Raw genomic sequence first — 22,836 nt, 5'->3', positions numbered from 1 at the left:
TATAATTTTTTCAATAATGTTTTATATTAAAAATATTTCATTAACAAATTATACTAAATAATAAACTGATATACTTCTTTAATCTTAAAACTGTAATTTTAAAAGTTATTTTCAAAATATTTTTAGTTGTTCATGACAATTATTAGCCAGGGCAAATAGAACCTAAGCAACATTTCTTACATTTAAAGTACTCATTAGTTTTTAGAACTCAAAAGTAGCTTCTCGCTAACCTTATATAATAAGGAAAATATGATTAAATTAAATTATCATTTATAATTCTTTAACCAAATAGTATAATGTAAGAAATAATTGTATTAGCAGTCACTTATTTTAATAAATAGATGGCTATTTACCCTTTGTATAACCAAACATGTTAATGCAATAAATCCATGAAACATACTATGACATTGAAACCCAACCAAACATGCTTTTCATATTAACAACAATAAATCAATGCTTCGAAAATTCACAGAAGAATATATTGAAAAGCAAAAGGAGGCATAGTTAGGACATCACAATCATCTTATTGGAATCAATAAAGGGGCAAGAACATGGCTTCTCTCTCTCTCTCTCTCTCTCTCTCTCTCTCTCTTCTTACAATTTTCTTGTCTATGAAAAGATAGTACCAATAATATCTCACAAGTGACCGGAGCTTATCAGTCTTGCCTCACAAAAGGCGACGAGCTCATATCTGTACTGTAACATGAATCCTCTACTCCACAGTAGTGGTCTTCTTTCTCATCATCCCACTTCAGAACTTCCCTTATGTATTTAAATGCTTCATCAATTGTCACTCGATCCCTTGCCCTTGCTTGCCACACAAAAAGCTTCCGGCCGGTTAGGGAAGCGTATAGGTCTTTGAACTTCATCGCGACATAGTAGTAAGCTTGGTGAGCTAATGACTGGTTGTTGTGGTGAGCCCTCACTGGACTGAAATCATTGAACCACTCACAAGTACTTAAGGGCACTCGATTGACCTTCTCCTCAAAGATATCATACTTGTTTAGTATCAAGACAAAGGGGGTATCCTTGAAGCAAGGGTGCCTGATCATTGTTTCAAAAAGATCTTTGCTTTGTATCATCTTGTTCTGGAGCAGGGCTCCACCAACACCATTCTCTGGTGCAAGCCACATCTGATCATAATCTCTAAGGGCGACACAGAAGACCACTACCCTGACATCTTCAAACATTGCCACCCACTTGCACCCTTCGTTCATTCCCTTTGCGTTTACCCTAATAAGCTGGTATCTGCAACAGCAAATCTTACTTTGAGTCCTAGATATCATAAGAACAAGAAAATAAAGACTTTGCATCCTTCAATAATTCATGGCTACAGACACGGTCCTAAAATTAGACAAGCCCTTCTACATGGGGCAGAGATCACTCACGTCAATTATCCAAAAGAAGATGAAAAAGCAGAAAGAATTTCTCAAGCTGCCACACTGGCATGACAGCTTTTGAACGACGGATTTGCAAGCTGAGATTTCAAATATGTAATCTGTGCTTAAGTTGATTATGAGTTTTGTAAACGGGCAAATCAATTAAAGTTTCATTATCTTTAATAGCCCCACTATGTATATGGGCACTGAGAATGATATACAGAAATAACCTGGTCATAGGCTGTAATGGAGCTTCCATGTTGTCTGTATAAGTCTCCGACATTGGGCTACGGTCATCGAGTGAAAATTCCATAAAAGCCAAACCATTTCCTTGCGTGACCCCTTCCGCGTAAAGAATGTCTCTCTCTGAAGGTTCATATTCGTTACTCGACACTTCAACCGCCTGGCAGAAACAAGGCATTGAAATCACGCAAAGAAGTTTTGTCTAAGTTCAGTCTGAGAAACACCACAGTTGAAATAAAAACTTGCACAGAACAGTCAGGTCTGGCACAAAATAATAGTCTTAATACTAACAGTGACAATAACAATAACAATAACAATGACCATAAGATAGAAAAAATATATTGAAGTAAATGACCAATGACATACCAATGAAGAACAAGATGTTAAATCTGAAGAATTTTAATATTAGGATTTTTTTTCAATTACTACGATTAACAACATAAGCTATTTAGGATAGAAGATATTGAATTTGATTAGAACTTAGAAACCTTAAATTCTTATCTTTATTATTTCAATGCTTTCCTTATTGGTTGTCATGGAGGTATATTTTGTAGAAAAATAATAATGAGGTTGGAATGCAGATATAAAAATTCTTAACATATAGAAATAGGAAAAACTGGAATTAAGACTGTTTACTAAGTAATATCATCTGTTCCATCTCTCAGCAACATAATTAATCAAACTGACAACTGTATTAATAACAATTGTAATTCTCAGAACAATAAGAAAAGAATTTGATAATCTCAGATGTAGCAATAACAATCGACATTAACAGATGATTGGTCATCTATCACTCATCAATTGATCCTAACAAGAATATCTCTCCAAATCATATAGTCTAAAGAGGAAATATTTGTTAGATGCAAATCAAGTATTGAAAAGCAGAATTAAAATATGTAAATTTTCTTGTTATTTCAGAATTATAAAACTCTCTTGTAATTTATGGTATAAGAGTCTACCAAAAAAAAGGAAAGAAATCAAGTAATTGACTACACCTAATTAATTACAAAATATACACCTAATTAATCAGTAAAATCAATCACTGATGCTTTGCCATTAAAAATCAATCACAATCTTGTAGCATCCGGAATTTCCATAATGGTTTTCTGCCATTAAATGACAATCATAATCCTTTAACATATAAGATTCCACAAGTATAGCTCCAAATATAACTGTGGACAGAATGAACAGCCACTATTGATTCCAAATGTGAATCAAAATAAATGTTTTTACATCCACACCTGTTGGAAAAACACAAAGAAAGCAACCATACATGTGAAGAATGGGGCAAACTCAAATTTCAGTAAGCATCCAATTTCCCATGAACAATGGAAAAAGTTACATCACAATTAACCATTCCATCATCGAAAAATGAAAATCAGTATCATACAAGTAAACAGTGTGTAGTACTTTGTTATGCAAATCAGATATGGCCAACATTATTGCTTTCTGTAGACACTTAACAAGAGGAGAAGGAAACAAGGAAAGTCATTTTCTGGCAAAACACCCCCCCCTCTAGAGTTGCTTTTTTTTCTTGGGAAGTGTGTAAGAACTGTATCTTGATGATTGATAAGCTGATGCGGAGGGGTATACTCAGGGTAAATAGGCGCTTCTTATGTAAAAGACAGGCAGAATCCTACAACCATATTCTTCTTCGGTGCCCTATGGTTTATAATATTTGATTAGTGGTGTATAACCTTTTGGGTATCAATTGGGTTATAGTGGGATCGATCAGTGAAGAGTTGTGTGCTCGGGCAAGCTTGTGTAAAAAGAAATCTTACTTACTTTTAATTCATTTATCTATCTTTTGGGTTGTTTGGAATGAGAGAAATTCTACAGCTTTTGAGGGTATTGAGAAGGAAATGGGTAATATTAGAGATAGATGATTTCATATTTTTGGTTCTATACTCTTAGATCATGACATTAATAGATTGGATGATTTTGAGAATGTCATTGATCACTTAATTGATTTGTAAATACTTTTCTATATGAGCGGTATTCCCTTGGTACCATTGTGAATAATACTTTTCTATACTTTTATTTGAAAAGAAAAAAGATATAACCAACATTATTATACTTGAGTATCCTCATATCATACCCGACTTAAGAAATATTCTGCAATATCAGGAAGAAAGTGAAGCTCATCTTTTCTTTTATATGTTTCCTGTACAGCAGAATCTTTCCAGACCTCTTCAACTAACGGAGCATACTCACGAGTTGCAGCAGGGAAAAATGCATCTAAATCTCCTGTAGCTATAATGTCGAGCAGCCAATCAGAGAAATGCTTCAACCTCGGGTTAAGGGAGTAGATACACTGACTTGCTTCATTATTGTCATCTTCAGCGCCTGTAAAGAAGCTGTCATTACTTGAGACACTTGAATAATCTATGCTAATTTCACTGTTTCGTAAAGTTTTCTTAAGTTGATTCAAATATTTATTCTTTTAAAAAAAATGTAAGATTTTCTCAATGATTTGAATTTGTTTTCCCATATAAGTAGCATCAAAACTTCCTATGGCATTATCAAAAGCACAAAAAATTAGGTAAAACACTCTTGATTTTTTAAAAAAATTAAAATCATATTAGAGAAAATAGCATTTGATCCACAACTAGACAAGCTGTAGTTACCACAAGATGTTACCTATCAGGGAAGGGGTTGCCAATAAACCTTTTCTTTCTTTCCCTCTACCCAAGTACTCACTCACTGACCAGCAAAAAATTAAAATGGAAGATATTTAGATGATTTTAACCTCATGCTCAATCAAATTACTTCAACCAAACTGGAAGGAGGAAAAGAACTTGCAGCACGAAAACTAGTTCAGTCTTGTTTAAGTGATGAACTAATTTCAACTGCATCTAACCTATTCTTAATAATCATGGATTTAGCATGAAATTAACTCTATATCTTTCAAAATTGATACCACCGAAACCCTCTAATTTCATTTTTTGACAGCTCAAAAATAGATAATTAAGAATGCAGACCAGACAAAAAGGCAAGCATTATATGTATTAGTCGGGTCATTAGCATTATGAGCATCATGAACTATTTCAGCAGGTGACCTGTCATCACCATGTACTTTCAACATTTGGATTTATGATAAACAATAGCAGCAACAGAGAATACACAGCTGCATAAATACTTAAATGGTACACTAGATTCCAAACAACTTAATAACATCAAAAGAAAATAATATCAGCAAATATTACCTTCTTCAGAGACGCCATCAAGGGAGCCCACTGCTTTCAGTCTTGAGAGGGCCTCCTCCTCAAACCGCTCCCTTCCATCTAGCAATATGCTAAGATATCTATACATATTGCTCTGTATCATCAGCTTGATATCCTGGAGTTCTTCTGCAGTAAATTTGTTCCCATACAAAAATTTGGCCTGTGGAGGAATACGAAATTTGCATTTGAGAAAATGGCATCATTACTATGAACAATGTTGAGAAAGAGATGGCATCAAAAAATGAGAATCTATCAAGAACACAACAATTGTGCAAAACATTCTTAGGACTGCAGTTTATTAGACTAAGGACAATAAACAAATTTAATGATGAAATATATTGAAGAAGATCTCACATAAGTAGATAGAAATATAATACTCCAAAAACTTCTTCTCTAATAAAGTAGAACAAGAATAAGCATTCCAATTTAAAAATGAAAACTCAAAATCGGTTAAGATACTTGCTTAAAGATTGATTTAAAAAAAAGGAAATATACCTGCTTAAAGATAGTACTGGTTCCAGAGCCATGAAGGCCCAGCAAGAGAAGTTTCTGAATCTTCTTTTGCTCTAGATAACTTGGGACAGTTGTATAATTGCTAGCCTCATCTCTTGTGCCATGTGGTTCACAATGAGGGACAGGCAATGAGAACAACGTACAAACAAAACGTGTTGAAGCCTGTCTAGCAAAGAGCAAATTCAAATTGCATTATATGAGATATGCGTGACTAACTGTAGGATTAAAGGAGTTTCCAGCAATGAGATTTCTAGTCTATACCTTCTCCCATATGTTTCCCCTGATATTGTTCTGGCCTTCTTCCTCATAACGACCATCATCATAGACCCAAAAATGAGTATCACGTGGACACTGCACATTTGCTAGCTGAAAATTTAAGAGAATAAGTTTGTAATATTGCCTAGAAACCACAGAACCTGGAAAGACTAGTCTTAACAAGGTCAGCATAGCAGAGAAGAATTTATTGATGCAGATCTGCTAGTTTGGGTTAACAGATGAGATGAGTTAATTGGGTTAATCTGTAAAAAGCTAACCATGCAAGACATGCAATATATGGATCACCCAAAGGGATCACGACTTGATCAGAACAGGAAGATACCAGAATGGACATATTTAAATACTAAGATATATTTATGTAATTGTAATGTCTCCAAATTATTAAGGTAGTTAACTTATTTAAAAACTAGTATCTATAGGTTTATTAATGATATGATTTTATTATTTTCTATTTAGTTACTATCCTATTTAATTATATTTTACTTTAGATATTTAATTACTTAGCTTATTTTTCTATTTTAGTAAATTCCTGGATTGATTTAAAAATCCATTTTTTCATTCTATTTTGATGCTTATAAATAATACACTCTAGATTAATTATTAAGTAAACAATTCATATGATTATTAACAAATATTGAGATATTTACCAAGTTTGGTTATTACTAAATTTTCTCTATACGTTGTGTACAAGCTCTCTTTGTTCTACATCAGTTAGTATTAGAGCCTAACTTCAATTTGCCAGGTTACCATAACTTTTGTCCTAATTTCACAGCGTGCTACTAAATCAGTCACCTCACAAACCCTAAACAGAGGCTAAGCTGCAGCAGCAACTGCAGTCCAGACAGAGGTTGTTGACTACAAGCATTTGCAGGGCACCCCTAGGAGTTAGGCATCACTGCTCTGCCATCAATGCCAGAGGCAACTGACAAGCCTAGAGAGCAAGTCTCAGCTCCTAACTTCATCGGAAACCACGCCAATTGCTTCTTTATGTTGTTCATGCCACTGCCTCACCAGAAACTGCCATTTTCCGGTAACATCAACAAACAACACCACCAGATCCACAGCAGGCCTCCAGACAAGTCCCTGACAGAAAGACCAACAACAAACGACCTCCTGAAGCTGGTGCGTCACACCCACATGCAGACCACTACACGTGGGTTTCAGTATTTTGAAGGTTCTACCGACCAGTTCAAACTGATTTGGTCAGTCCAGTTTAACTTGTCCTGTTCAATCACCTCCAGACATGATCTCAACATTTTTCAGACTAGTTATTGATGTTCTTGGGTATGCTCTTTTACTTTTTGAAATTAGCTTGGTAGGATTCATGTTATATACACACTTTTTAGGAAAATTGATATGTCTATTCATGCATTCAACCAAGGTTATCTGATTTGAGATGTCTGTTAAGTCTTCTAATTGGACTAATGGAAGAGAAAATCAATGTAATGATAATAGTATTATGACATGATGCAGTAAAGGGCTTAAAAACAACCATAGGAATTTGAAAAAAATATTTACATTTTTTTTCCCCTACTTTAGGTATTACAAATGACTCGTATATATACAAGACTTTCTAAATACTAATAGAAAAATTTCCCTTATAATAAAGATTCCAAGTAATTACATCATTATGGAGAAAATAAATGATAGAACTATATAGGAAAAATATCACGGTCATTTAGGTAACAAAATATTCGTGTCAACACTCCCCCTCAAGTTGATACAAAGATATCACACATATCCAACTTGCATATCAAGTTCTGAAGAGTTTTGTTGTACAGTCTTTTGGTGAAGATATCTGCCACCTAATTGCTAGAAGACACATTATGTAAGCATAAGGAACTATCAACCACTTTTTCCTTTATGAAATAACGGTCAATCTCAATGTATTTTGTTCGATATTGTTGAACATAATTTTGAGCAATATTAATAGCTGTTTTATTGTCACAAAACAATAATAAACTTTCTTCTTTAAACAATTTTAATTCCTTAATTAGAACGGACAACTACACTCTACTTCTTACTTTTCTATGTAACCAAGTTGCCTCCAACGAGTGTGGAGTAATCGGTAGTTGACTTTCTATCATCAGGAGATCCAGTCCAATCAGTATCAGTAAATATTTCTATCTTAAGATGGTCATTTCTAGAGAAGAATAAACCTCTTCTTGATGCAAATTTTCGATATTGTAGTATTCGAAAAACAGCATGTAAATGAGTCACACGAAGAATCATGCATGTACTGATTCACCAGGCTAACTGCATATGCTATATCTGGACTAGTATGTGAAAGATAAATGAGTCTTCCAACTAATCTCTGATATCTTCCAATATCAATTGATGTACCACTACCTGCTTGTAATTTGTGATTACTTTCAATAGGGGATTCGGCTGACTTGCAACCCATTATACCAGTATCTTCTAGCAAGTGTAGGATATACTTTCTTTGAGAGATAAAAATTCTTTTATTAGATCTGACAATCTCAATTCACAGAAAGTACTACAATTTTTTAAGATTTTTGATTTCAAATTCTCGAGCAAAAAATTTCTTTAATCGAATCATCTCCTTTGTATCATCTTTAGTCACCATAATATCTACATAGAGAAGAGTGATCATACTCTTACAATGCTTGATAAATAAGGTATGATCAATATTCCGATATCCGAAAGAAATCATAACTCTTCTGAACCTTTCGAATCATGCTCTTGGAGACTGTTTTAATCCATACAAGGTCTTTTTTAATTTGCAAACTTTCCCTTATGTTCTTTCATCTTCAAATCCATGTGGAATCTTCATGTATAATCCTCCTCTAAATCCCCATAGAGGAAGTCATTTTTTGCATCAAACTGGTGTAAATCTCGATCAAAAATTAGCAGCGCAGAATAGTAATATTCTGATTGTGTTCATTTTTGCAACAGGGGCGAAGGTTTTCTGACAGTCAACTCCATAGGTTTGTGTAAACCTTTTAGCCACTAGTCTACCTTTGTATCTTTCAATAGGTCATCGGCCCATCTGATTTGTGTTTTACAATGAACATCCATTTGCAACCAATCATTTTCTTTTTTTTTGAAATTGAAACGAGCTCCCATGTTTCATTTTTTGTCAATGCTCTTATTTCTTCAATCATCGCTTCCTTCCAATTAGGATCTTCTAAAACTTCTCTCAAATCCTGTGAAATAGATACATAAGAAACAGATAAGACAAAATCTCTATATGAGGGATATAGAGAGTCATATGAAACAAAATTAGATAGAGAATACTTAGTGCAAGTTCTGATTCCTTTTCTAAGAGCAGTGTGTTTATATCAGATAATTCACAAGGTAAAGATGACTCACCTGTATCTTCAGGAACTAAAGAAGATTCTGACCTGGGATAAACTGCATTATGGCTTTTTCTATCTTATCTCTCATTGAATACTTTTTCAGATCCAGTTGATCCAATCGTCTAGCATTTTTTTCTTGAATAAGATCTTCTAACATATAATTCTCCCCCTGAATATGACTGTCAAAAGTTACAAAACTGGACATCACCTCTTCCATTTCACTCTCCCCTTGAAGAGTAACATCTATAGTCACAAAGTATTTTCTAGTTTGTGGATGAAAACACTTGTAACCCTCTTAAGTTGGAGAATATCTAATAAATACACACTTTAGAACTCTGGGTTCCAACTTGCTCACATTTTTAGTATGAACAAAGCAAACACATCTAAACACTTTTGGATGAACAGTATGAGAATTTGTACTTTGCAAAACTTTCAGAGGACTTCTAAACTCAAGAACCCGTAAAGGCATTCTATTAATAAGATAGACAGCTGAGAGAATTGTATCTCCCCAATAACTTTTAAGTACGTTCATGGTGAACATTAGTGATCCAACTACCTCCAGTATGTGTCTGTTTTTTCTTTCAGCAACTCCATTATGTTCACTGGTGTAGGCACAATTTGTTTGGTGAATTATCCCATTTGACTCCAAGTAAGTACGGAACTCCCTATCCATATATTCTGTACCATTGTCAGTTCTCAGGACCTTAACTTTACCATCAAATTGTGTACATATCATTTTATGAAATGCTTGAAAGCATGAAAATACATCATTTTTTGTTTTCAACAGGTAAATTCATGTCAATCGAGTATAACAGTCAATAAAAATAACAAACCATCGATGATAAGATAAAGAAGTGTTCTGAGTAGGCCCCCACACATCAGAGTGAATAGTCATAAAAAGAATAAAACTTTCATTATTACTCAAATGATAAAAACTCATTTTATGTTTAACAAACTCACATACATCACAAAATAAAGAATCCATGGAAGTTCTCTTAAATAGATTAAGATATAATTTTTCTAAAATAAAAAAGGAAAGGTGTCCCAACCGCCGGTGCCATTGTAGTATTTCCAAATTGATTTTCTTGTTCTCAATGGTGGCTTGATTCTCAATTAGGTTCTGACTTCTTTTCAAAACATATAAGCCATCCTGCAGTCTACCAATGTCAATCATCCTCTCTGTTTGAAGAATCTGAAAGATATAATAATCAGGAAAAAATTCTATTTTACAGTTTAGATCTTTAGTAATGACACTAATAGATAAAATGTTATTAGCAAAACTAACTACATGTAAAACTAAAGATAGTGCAATAGTCAGGATACAATTAATGGAACATGTTCCAGACACGAACATTTTCTCCTTTAGTGCAAGAAAAATAGGTTAGAAATTCAGTGGAAGAGCTTGACTGTTAGCTCTAGAGTTTATAATCCAATCATCAGGAGTTGAAAGAAGAGGGAGAGAATGAATACCTGATTTTACCATACGTAATGTACCAATAGTTGTTTAAATTGAGACAAAATGCGCTTTAGACTCTGAATCTCTTCAGTGGAAAAAGTTCCCACTGTTGGTGTGTCAAGTGCTTCACTTGCTGCAACCAAGTTTGTTTGAGCTCTCATAGGCCCACCTTTTCTTCCCCACCGTCCTCTAGTGGGTCGTCCATACAATTTCCAATAAGTCTCCTTAGTGTGTCTCGGCTTCCCACAATAGTCACAATTCCGTTAGTCTTAGGAGTGATCAAACTGAACAATTAACCCAGCTTTCTCAATTGGTGTTATGTAGAACATGACAATTCTTCTACTTTCCTCTTACTGAACGTAAGAATAAGTTAGTTCTAATGAGGGAAAAAGATCATTTCCAAGTACCTGGACCCGTATCTGATCATATTCGGCATTCAGACCAGCCAAGAAATCATAAATCCGCTCATTTTCTATTATTTTCTGAAATTTGACATCATCTCCTGGACAATCTGCTTGAAAATCCTGATAATACTCGAGCTCCTGCCATAATGCACTGAGTTTAGAAAAATATTGAGAGATAGTCAATTCTCCTTGTTTAGTGTTGTGAACCTTACTCTTGAGTTCATAAATTTGAGCATCATTACCCACTTGTGAGTATGTAAAAGACACTGCATTTCATATTTATGCGACGGTGTTGAACAACAGATATGTTCGGACAATATGAGGTTGCATGGAGTTAATGAGCCAAGACATGACCAAAGAATTTTCAGAGTCCTATTTGTTATATTCCAAATTACTGATTTCGAGCTTCTTCACATCACCAGTAATATAACCTTGCAAACTTCTAACTTTGATAAACAGTAAACAGGATCTAAACTAAGCAAGATAATTAGTTCCATCAAGCTTGATGGGAATGATTTGTTATGATGGGTTATTAGAATTGGGAACAATCACCTTTTTTGCTTATGACATTTTTGAATACTAGAAACAACAATAATTCCCAATAATATCTCTTAAGGATAGAATATAATTCCTGGTCCAAAGAATAACCAACAACCTGAGAAGAGAAAGTGTGACAATCGCACAGTTGAGAAGGCGGAGGGCATGTGGCCGCGTGGAAACCAAAAATCAGATCCTAAAAAGCACAAAAAACAAGTGGATTGAAACGGAATCTATGTGAAAAACGGGCAAAACCAGCAGCCTGTGTGAAAAACAGCAGAAACTAGAGATGAAAATAGCAGAGCCCATGCACGAAACAAACCCCCTGCGCAAATGGCCGTGCACGAATCAAACAATCGGGTCGGGTCGAATAGCCATATGTGAAGATAAGGCGCAAATCAGTGGCTGTACATGGAGACAACCGGATCGGGACGAATAGCCGTGCCCGAAGAGAAGGCGCAAATCAGCGGCTGTGCACAAAAAAAGTTATTATCGCAAGTCGGAAGTGCAAAACAACTGTTGTGCACGAAAGGGTCGTGTGCAACCGTCGCAAGAGAGTCGGGTAGAGCGAAGACGTTCACCGGAGAAGTGCGGCCGGCCAGTAATGAGGCTGCGGCTCCTTTTGGTTGGGTGTTGAGAATATTTTAGAATTTGAAAAACTTTAAAAAATTAAAACCCTAAAATACTTTTATTTTTACTCTGATACCATGTAGAAATTTAGGAAAAATATTTACATTTTTTTTTCCTACTTTAGATATTACAACTAACTCATATATATACAAAACTTCGTAACTACCAATAGAAAATTTTTCCTTATAATAAAGATTTTAAATAATTATATCATTATGGAGAAAATAAATGGTAGGACTATATAGGAAAAATATCACGGTCATTTATGCAATAAAATATTCGTGTCAACATCTTATGAAAATTGGTTATATGTTTATTAACCATCCTAATTCGACCAGTGAGCTTTTGTAAAGTCCATTTGACCAAGTATTGTCTCTCAAAAATACATCAAAAGCCATCTAAGTCAATGCAAGATGCACTTTGTTCATTATTAGGAGCACTGATTGGCTATCAAGTTCTCAAGCACTCAAATACCAATGTGAAACTTGAAGTTGATTACTGCATATGTGACCTAACTAGAATATTGCACTAGATATATCTTACGATATTATATAAGATAAAATAATAATAATAATAATAACAATGATAAATAATAAAAAATTTAAAAAAATGAGCTAATTGTTTAGACATTCAAAACATTAGGTGACTCAACAAGGCAATCCATGTTAGTAAGACTTTAATCTTATAATAGTTGCAAGAATTAGACAATATCTAGTAATATTGGATCTTGATTGTGAAAAATTAATTATAGAAATGTTCAAACTCTTCCTGAAGTCTATCAACCCTCAACAATAGAATATTCTCTCATACATGAAAATCATTATGATTACACTTTTACAAAGAAGTAATTACATCTCAATATAGTTTCTCTCTCCAATCCTACACAGTGTTCAAAGAGACAACAAAAAAGTTAAGCCGCTTGTTCATAGATTAATAGGGAGAGTTCTTGAAAGATGTGTTCACTAACTTTTAACTATTTTTATGATGACAATAAAATAACCAGTCATTCTCTTGTAGGATTACAATGATGTTGTGACCATCATATGTCATAACCTATCTCTTTTTGTGTAGCAAGATGATGTCATCATCATTGATTATCCAACACCTAAGATCAAGTCAATAAGGGAGGTCACGAAGGAGATCATCATTAACCATCGAACTAGTGTAACAAGTGAAGACATCAAACAAACAAAGGGAGAAGGAAGTACCATTTGGTGAAGTGGGAAGAGGAGAAGCTACCTTTAGAGCTGGTGGATTTAGGCGTGAGATCCTTAATTGAAATGAATATGGCATTACAAGGTTAAAGGATTTGGAGGTACATGAGGGATGAGGACAGTCTTTGGAAGAGGGTCGTAAAAACCCGACGGGGGGTTCATGAGTGGGGAAGGGACTATTAGAGATTTGGTAGATTGTTTGGGGCGGGGCTCTGGAAGAGTATGTGTTTGAGGAGACATTATATTCAAGAGTGTACCAATTGGAAGGTGGGAAGAGGGAATGAGGTTCTCTTCTACTAGATTGGGACGGGTAGCCACAAGGATCAATTTCCACAGAATTTTACTGTTGCTCAATTGAAGAACATTCTTTGTGGAAGAGGCTTATGGGGGAAGGGAACTTAAGGAGTTAATAGTTAATATGATAAGAAATCTCAATGATTGGGAGATTGAAAAATATAAATCTTTATTACAATTATTTTCCGCAATCTAGTTGAATGATAATGTTAGATCAGCTTGTGGGAAACTGAAAAAGAATGGGTTGTTTCCAGTGAAATCTTTGTATAACCATTTGACTAGAAATGGGGAGATGGGGGAGCAAAGGTTTCTAGTTAAAGGTTTGGAAGCCAAAGGCACCACCAAGAATTGTTGTTTTTGCTTGGTAAGCTGGTAGAAAATATATTTTGACTATCAACAAGCTGATGAGGCGGGGAAGAATTGTGGTAAATAGATGTTATTTTTTGCAAAAATGCAGCCGAATCATGTAACCACATCCTGTTATGGTGCTCGGTGGTCTCTAACTTGTGGATTATGATGTATGGATTGTTAGGGATCAACTGAGTTATTATGGGTTCGATTAGTGATGAAAATATGGGGTTGGGAAGACATATGTAAAAAAAAAGTTTGTAAATCTCATTACTTTGACAATTTTTTGGGTGATCTGGAAAGAGATGAATAGTAGCGCTTTTGAGGGGATGGAAAGAAAGATTGTTAAAATCATGGACAGTTGGTTTGATTATTTTGGGGTCTTTTCCTAAGTCATGATATATATAAGGAGGAAGATTTTGCATATGTAGTTGACATTATAACAGAATTGTAAATATCTTGTACATGGGTAGTACCCCTTGGTACTGTTGATATGATATATACTTTACACTTTTTATTTTTATTTTTTAAAAAGATATCAAACAAACAAGGAGATGATAAAAGATATTTGTTTTTCGACTGCACAAATTAAGTTACTTAATAACGGATCTCTCAATTAAATTATACGCAATGATACTGTTGAGTTTATGATGACATTCTTCTTGATCTTAAAAAGGAGGCCCGAATGAAGATACTAGACAAATAGTTATGTTTATTGTCTGCCCAACAGTTAATTGATGGTGAGGATAAGGTGCAGTGGAAGGTGGATAAAAGTGGAGTTTTTTTCTATCAAATCTTACTACAAGCACTTAATTAACAGAAATAATGTCATGAACTTAATTCTCCCTACTAGGCAGATTTGGAAGGCTAATGTCCCTCCTAGAGTTGCTTTTTTTGCGTGGGAAGCAAGTAGAGAATGCATATTGACAATTGATGACTTAATTGCTCAAGGGTTGTTTATTCCCAACAGATGTTATTTATGTATGGCTGATGCGGAAAGTTGCAGGCATGTTTTGTTGTGGTGTCCGATGGCGTTTGGTTTGTGGAGTACCATTTATAGTTTGATTGGGGTTAATTGGGTGATGGTTGGGTCTATTAGGGAGGACTTGTGAGCATCAGATAGAATTCAATTAGATAGAAAGTTGAAATATATTATTCCATTATCCTTTATTTGGATTCTTTGGAAGGAAAGAAATTGTGGAGCTTTTGAGGGTAAATCCACTTATTTGTATAGATTGAGAAATAGGTGTATGCATAATTTTGAGTTTTTATTGTTAGGGTATGACATGATTAGTAATGTAGATTTTAGGCATGTCATTGACTCACTAACTATATTGTAAAGTTTTATGTATAGGGGCGGTACCTTCGGTTTTATGGTACCAAGATAATACAGTTCATACTTTTATTTCAACCAAAAAAAAAAAGGTAATACTTAGACTTACGGGATTGATTATCATGAAACATTTGTAACTTTTCTCACCTAAGGTAATACTAGACCAAAAATTCTTTAGCTCCCGAGCTTGGGTTCTCTCACCTATGTCAACTGAAAAAGATCGTAATATGGAACTTCACCGCTTACTTTTGGAGTTTGATGAAATGCTCCTAGCGTCTAGTGGTTGCTTCCTAGTTGAACGTGCAATCACCATATTACCTTTCTTCTATATACCCCACTAGTGGTTGTGAGACCATATCATTATTCCCATCTTTGGAAGGATGAGATTAGAGATGGAAACGAATTGGTTTTAGGTCAGGTTTCGCAAAACTCGAACTCGAAGTAGTTCTATAAATAGAAAACCTGAACTCGCATTGGACCCAGAGAGGGTTAATCAAGATCACATTATTTTCCGTCAATCGAACTTTTGATGAAACCCAATTGGACCTAACTCGATGGAAGACACTAAAAGAGTAAAAGATGAAGACTGAGCCTTGAGCAAGTGGAAGATTAAAGATGAAGACTTGAATGCAGAGATGAAGCTTCATCCAACTTAGAGAAAGAGGAAGACAATGCATGAAGACTGAAAGAGGAAGACAAGACAATCTACGACGCGAGCTCTAGGGCTATTGTGATGCAAAGAGCGAGGAAGACAAGAAAAACAAGAAGACAACAGAGAGGAAAAGGAAGATTAGGAGCTATTGGACAAGGACGATATTCGGGGTAGGGTTTTTCTATTTCTCATTAAAATAGTATATATATTATTTAATAAAATAATAGTATATATATTATTTTATCTCAAAAAAATTATTTAATAAAAACTAACATTGTACATATTGAAATATAGATATTCTCTCTTGGAGCCAAAATGAATATGAGAGATTAGTCTACTTGCGCTTTTTTCTTCTTGTTTTTTTCTTCTTGTTTTTTTCTCTTCCAAGGAAGGTTAGTGTACTTGGGCTTGGTTACTTTACACACAATACTAGCTTATGTATATGTATGCAAGTGTGTACATATCCATATCCTTAAAATATAAAAAATTTGAAGATATCCTTTCCCATTTTACTTCATGCATTTTCTTCCAAAACCAATAAACATACGGGACAAACCAAGAGAAATTATAATTTGATATATTTATTATATATACAACTCGGTCTAGTTTGAATAAATGTTTTTGGTTCAAACCCAAACCCAACCTGCCTCGGTTGGATAAGAAAAGATAAATCAAACTGACCTGATGCAACTCGATTTTTTCTTGTGAAAACCGAGACAAGTTTTAACAGATTGGTTTGGGTTCACTAGGTCGGTCCGATTGTTGTTATCCTAAGATGAGATTGAACGACAATTTAAGAATATGTTTCAACAATGGTTGATCTGTTCGAACCAAGCTCCTTATTCTTTGTTTGTTCATTTAGCAAAGAAGGCTAATAACACATGGAGATTTTGCATAGATTATCGACCCTTATCGCTGAAGATAGATTCACTATTCCTTTGATTGATGAATTGCTTGAGGAATTGCATGGTAGCCTGTTTTCTCTAAATTAGATTTTCATTTATATAGGACTCTTTTTCACTCCAACAACTGAACAATCAAATCCTCGATAGGAATTGAATAGCAATTGAGTTGTTTGAGACAACCTAATCTTAGATTTGGGGTGCGTCATTGAGCACTTAATTGATATGTAACTACTATATAATTGAGTGGTACTCCTTTTGTACTTTTGTAAATAATAACACTTTCATCTTTTATTTTTTTTAAAAAAACCTAATCTTCTATAAGAATAGGGTTTTTATTAACCCTGAGTCTTCTTTTAGAGATCTACAGTTGACACTATAAATAATCAATTTCATGAAAGGTATAAGAAAACTCTTAAGAGGCTATCTAATCATTTCTTTTTTCTAGAATGGTATGAAGCAACAAGTTTGATTTTGTTCATTCTTGTCCTATTTGTCAACAAAATAAAGTTGATCAATTACAACATGGGGGTTCATTGATGCCTTTATTGGTGCCTCATCAGGTCCAATAAGATATTTCTATACTTCCCATGGTAAGAATATTCTGCTAGTTGTGGTGGATTTCTAAATATGCTTATTTTGTGCCGCTATCTCATCCATCTATGGCAATTACATGGCAATTGCTCATCTTTTCTTTGACACAGTTTCAAGCTTGCCGAAATCAATTGTAAATGACTACGATGTCATTTTTACAAGTCCTTTCGGAATGAATTATTTCAATTTAGTTCCATTAAACTTGCTTTCCCATTCAATATATCACCCTCAAACAAATGATCAAACTGAGGTAATTGATCAAACTGTAAATATATATTTCGATTGTTTTACATGAGAATCCAAATTAACGAGTAGATTGGGTTGCTTGGGCCGAATATCCTTACAACCTTGGTTTCCATTTCTCTCTTAGTGCTACTCCTTCTAAAATAGTCTATGGGCATTCAATTCCCGGCTTCCTTCTTGCTGCTCTACCTTATCTTTTTTTTTTTAAATAAAAGTAAGAGTTGTATTTATATCACAAGGTGATTTGGTCCTTCTCGATTAGCGTGCTGCTCTAGCTTATCTTAAGCTGAAACTATGGATGGTAAGCTTAAGACCTGTAATTTGTACACGAGTTGAGACAATGGCTACTTCAAGCTCAACAGCACATGAAAGACAACTATGATTCTCACCATTGGAAAGTCACTTTTAATGTGGGTGATTTGGTCCTTCTGAAATTAGAAGCACCTCGCCTAATTTCTCTGGGCAGCAATCATATTCAGGTGTTAGCCCACCATTTTATGGTTCTTTTCCCATCATCAAGGGTATTGGGGCAGCTGCTTACCAACTTTCCAGTTTTCCATGTTTCTTATCTAAAGATGTTCCATGGAACTAGGTCAGCCCTACACTTTCGAGCCCAGCCGGCATGCTCACTTGAATTCTCGAGTTCTTGCTTTTTCCATTGTAATAAACCCTAAGGCTGTTCTTCTGAGCAGATTTTATGAGAAGAAATTTTACTAAAGTTTGAGTACTTACTCGAGAAATCATTGGGTTCTCTCTTAGCAAGCTTATAAATTATGACCAAGATAAGTAAGATACAAAAAACTCAAAAACAATCCAATCCACTAGCTGATTTCTATGTAAACCAACCCATTTCTAGATCCATCAGTAAGACTACCATAAGAATTTCTTATTTTACTCCAAAGTCCTAATTAAATAAAATTATCAAGGAAACTTCTAAACAGCATAAAAATTTTAGACTTCTATCCTAAATATTATCTTTTCCTACTATTTTTATTTCAGAAAAAAGAAAATTCTCTTTTCCTAATCAAACCAAAACTACAAAAGCTTATGGAGATCAGCCCAGAATTACTCTCTCCTGCGTGAAGCCCACACTGCAACTTTTTTTATTTTTCCACTTCTTTTTTTCCTTTGCCAATTATTGGGGCATAACAAGATCCTAATTAGAATATTTGCCACTTCATTGAAACAGTAAAAAGACATCTGCTATAGCTCTTACCCTTCGAAGTATTGGTGGCATTTATTTACTAGTTTCCTAAAACTAGCTCCAAGACTGTAGTTTCGTTTTTTCCTTGTCTCAAAAAAAAAAAAAACTACCTCCAACACTGTAGTTTATGTTAAAATGCCTCCCAACTTTAGACGTCCAAAAGTAGATTCTCTTCCATCACTTTCTAAAAGGATGACCCATGATATAAATCACCTACATGCATATATGGTAAAGAAAGAGCTAAGTCAGTTTTTGCTACTTGAACTTTAGGCTCAGGGATAAATTGATCCCGTGTTCTTTAATGCATCAACTAATCACGAATCTTTTAAATATGTTGCCACCTCATCAATCCTTTAACTCTGTTAAGAAAATCAATTGAAAACTATGTTTTTTTTTTATAATTCTAGTTAGAAAGATTAAATACAGAAATAATCAACAGAGGTGACAATCTAAAAAACATATTTCTTAGTTTATCTTTTATCCTTCTCTCCTCCAGCCCCTTTCCATTTCATCCTTCCTCCTTGTTTTCTCTTTTTGTGCAGAGATAGCCACAAGCCCGCCTACCAGAGCTGTCTCCTTCTCTTTTCTGTCCTCCATCCTTCTCTCCTCCTCTTATTCATTTTCACTCTCTATTTCCTTTTTTCTCAGTGACAGCAATTTCGTAGCCTTTTTGCCCTCTTGTTGCTAAGTGAATAATGCAATTAATAGTAAGATTATTTTATCAAATAAAAATAAATACTGATAGGATTAGACTAAGAAAAGATTCGTCATAATATATCATGATTTTATTACATTACTAATAAATAGGGCCTTTTAACCTAATGCAGGCGCACAGGATTTCAGGGAATCAGATCCAGTCCCATGGAGTATACCACATTGGCCAAAATTACATAATTTCCTTGTGTTGCTATATGTTTCCACATTGCTTTACTTGTTATTTCATATTATCTCACAATACGACAACAGGATTCAGCCTTACGGTTGTCATCACCATCTAAGAGAAACTAGCAACCCAAAGTTGCTGACTTCAATATTCTTGTCTAGCGGTAGTGCACAAAAAGTAAGCTAACCGGTTTCTCAAAGAAATAAGTCAATTAACTGAATAAAAACATAGCAACAAGAGTTCAGATAAGCCACCCACAAACAACAATCCAGAAATGACTAAACTGAAAATGGTATATCTTCAGCAAATGCCGAACATTGAAAAAAAGTGATAGGAGCATCACATGCATGCAAGCCTCAAAGGCATTATAAAAAGAATCTTGTCAAACCCAGATGCAATGAGTTATAAGTCACGACATATGCAAACTAGTCATTGGGAGGATGAAATGAAATGATAGGATATGATTCCAGATAGAAATAGATAAAAGTATTACCTTCAAGACCCTTAATTCAAGCCTAGTAATTTCCCGACCATTGATGTAAACTTCAGTATTCCCATTACTCGCATCAGAGCTCAGTTTTCCTGTGAAATTTAAGTTTGAACTGATGATTCTATCAGGTTTTTCTCCCTCCTGTAGATCATCAGATGGAAATAATCAGTGTCATTCAAGATCATCAGGTATGGAATTTTGGTACCAATTGCACGTTTAATTATAGCAAACCAACTAGAAGACTTTTAGTCAACATAAACATGAATTTACCTTGCCCCAGAGACCAGATTCCTTGTCATACCAATATCTACCAGGCTTCAACTTCCTTGGAGGTAAAGGGCATCCCAGTAATTCGACCATCTCTTCAGGCTTTAAAGGGAACCCATTCACAATCAGCTGCTCTGGTCGGAGTTGATTAGCAGAACACTCTTTCTCAGCTTTCATTATTTGTTTAACTTCCAAAGGACTAAGCAATCGCGATAATACCCTTGAATGTTTACCCAATTTCAATCGCTTTGATTCATCAATTGGCTCACCAATACAGGTCACACATTTACGCCCCTCAGGCATTGACCCCATTGCCCTAAGCACACAATTGCTGCAGTACTTGGCATCACAAACGAGGCATGATTCCTTAGTTTCCCACTTCCCTTTTCCGCACCTGTAACAGACCCTTCTTTTTTTCTTTTTCTTCTCTTTGGAAACCCCAACATATTCTGGAAAAGCTGGCTTCTCCACATCAACCTCTTTTCTGGCAGATCTATCAACAGTATTAAATGTGACAACAGGTCCTTTCTTTACTTCATTAACAACTAGTTTTGGCAGGTTTCTAGGAGGATTGTTGACCGACCCAGGCGAAGCAGAAGGTGAAGCCGAAGAAAATTCAGGGTTTTGCAGCACTGACACTACTGATTCTGAGCTTGCTGATCCTCTTGGACTCTGAGGAGGAGAACTTGTGACACCAACAATACAAGACACAGGCAAAGGGATTGGTTCAACCACCGGGGGACTTCCATTAGCTGCTGAACTTTGTGATTCTGAGAATGTTTCTGCAGTTGGAATTGTCCGTATATTTACACCCACAGGTTCAACTCTAGGAACTTCATAGGATACTGAAGGACCTTTATACTCTAATGCTATAGAGTAATCAAAATCAGCAGAATTTTCAGGAACAGGAGCTCCTGGCGGAAGCACCTTTCTCATCATTTCCCTCCAGCTCTCATCTTCCTTTTGCTCCATCTCTCCTGAAGAAACACAAGACTGCTATCTCTTGCTAAGCCCCTAAAACTACCTAAACTCCCCTAATATGTTCAACAATCTTCTCCATCATCCAAATGACAAGGTTAGATACCCTTGTGGCCTGGCAAGCAATCAAAGAGATGATCCAATAGCGTTAAGATCACCTCAAAATGCACAGAGAACAAACAACAGAACCACAAACTCCCGGGGCTTCCGCTTCTGTTCTTTGGATTAAAATTTAGACTAGAAACACTCAAAGAGCAGCCATAGTTCAACCACTTGCCACCTTTGAAAAGCTCTTCGAGTTTTAGAAGAAGAAATTAGAAAACTGCCAAAGCATTCATCACAATATCAAGCCAAGCAAAATCAAATTCATGCCTCTAAGCATCAAGTTTTCAAGTAAAACCACAAAAGATGCAGGTTTGAATGTAACTAGTGTTTATAGAGTCAATAAAAGATTTTTTAAGAGTCAACAACAGATAATGACGTATTTAGTTCACTAATTCATAGCCAGACTCTAGACTTTTCAATACCGAAAAATCCATTTGAGACGGAATCAATGTACGGTCAAAAACAGCAGCTCCATTATACCTCAACCAGGAACCACTTAAAGCGAAAAAGCCAAAACTAGAACCTATAAACTGAAACACAGACGAAATCACATGAATATGTCATACATATCCAACCAACTCCGAATCATACATTATTTTCTAAACTTTCAAACTTCAAAAACAAAATAGAGAAAGAAACCAAGAAGTAAAGAAAAACATCCATTTCTGACATACCAGGAATTCAAAAAAAAATTCAGTCAAAAGCAAATCTTCGGGGAACCAAAAAAAAAAAAACAGAAGCTTGAGACCAAGACTGCTTCAAACAAAGACCACTCACTCACCACAAAAAAGATCCCAAAAAAAAATTAATGAAATTCCCTTTTGAGCAAATCTCCAACTTTTCGAACAGGAATAAAGCAGAGAGAGAAAATAGAAAGTAGAGAGAGATACCTGCCTAAAGGAACCGAATGAAAGCAAATCTGAAGAGACGAAGAGCTCAAAATCTAAGAAGAGAAAGAACAAGCAAAACGCTTAGCTTTTTGAGATTCGTTACGAAGAAGTCAAAAACCCATAAAGCGCTATGAAAAGTCTCTGCAAAATTGCTTATGCATCACCATGGACGACACAGAAACTTTAGAGACACTGAGAAAATTCCAAAATCTGAAGATAGAAAAGTGACAATATGGTGAAAACTACACGGAGAGAGATGAAGATGAAGGAGAGCCAAGTGGGACCCATCACCCTTTCCTCGCTCCTGTACTGTTCGTGATGATGGAGACTGGTAAGCTCGTGCGGGCGTGCCTCCACGCGCTTTCTACCAGCGCGTGAACTGGTGTCTGAAGCAGCAAAATCGCACGACCAAGATATTTCCTTCCTTGTACTGTTTGTAACACGCGCTGTTCGGGAT

General features: G+C 35.2%; 1 protein-coding gene across 7 annotated transcripts; it reads right to left on the bottom strand.

Annotated features, from left to right (window-relative positions):
• Positions 1 to 407: 407 nt before the first annotated feature.
• XLG3 (extra-large GTP-binding protein 3) lies at positions 408 to 22,836 on the bottom strand. Of its 7 annotated transcripts, none has more exons than XM_088216409.1 (9): positions 22,380 to 22,836; positions 20,410 to 21,706; positions 20,143 to 20,280; positions 5,621 to 5,725; positions 5,342 to 5,521; positions 4,829 to 5,006; positions 3,721 to 3,968; positions 1,610 to 1,782; positions 408 to 1,248 (listed from the first exon to the last, which is right to left on the bottom strand). In XM_088216409.1, exons 2-9 carry the CDS (start codon positions 21,376 to 21,378, stop codon positions 657 to 659), a joined length of 2,583 nt encoding a protein of 860 aa, XP_088072535.1. In that variant the 5' UTR covers positions 21,379 to 21,706; positions 22,380 to 22,836; the 3' UTR covers positions 408 to 656. The 7 variants fall into 7 exon arrangements, with proteins under 7 accessions (XP_088072535.1, XP_088072537.1, XP_088072540.1 ...); XM_088216411.1 differs by having other exon boundaries at positions 20,410 to 21,676; XM_088216414.1 differs by having other exon boundaries at positions 20,410 to 21,499.

This window comes from Carica papaya, chromosome 3, assembly GCF_054855325.1.
Source record: "Carica papaya isolate Zhongbai chromosome 3, ASM5485532v1, whole genome shotgun sequence".
In the NCBI taxonomy this organism is placed as follows: Eukaryota; Viridiplantae; Streptophyta; class Magnoliopsida; order Brassicales; family Caricaceae; genus Carica; species Carica papaya.
This window is presented reverse-complemented; position numbering and strand designations above follow the sequence as displayed.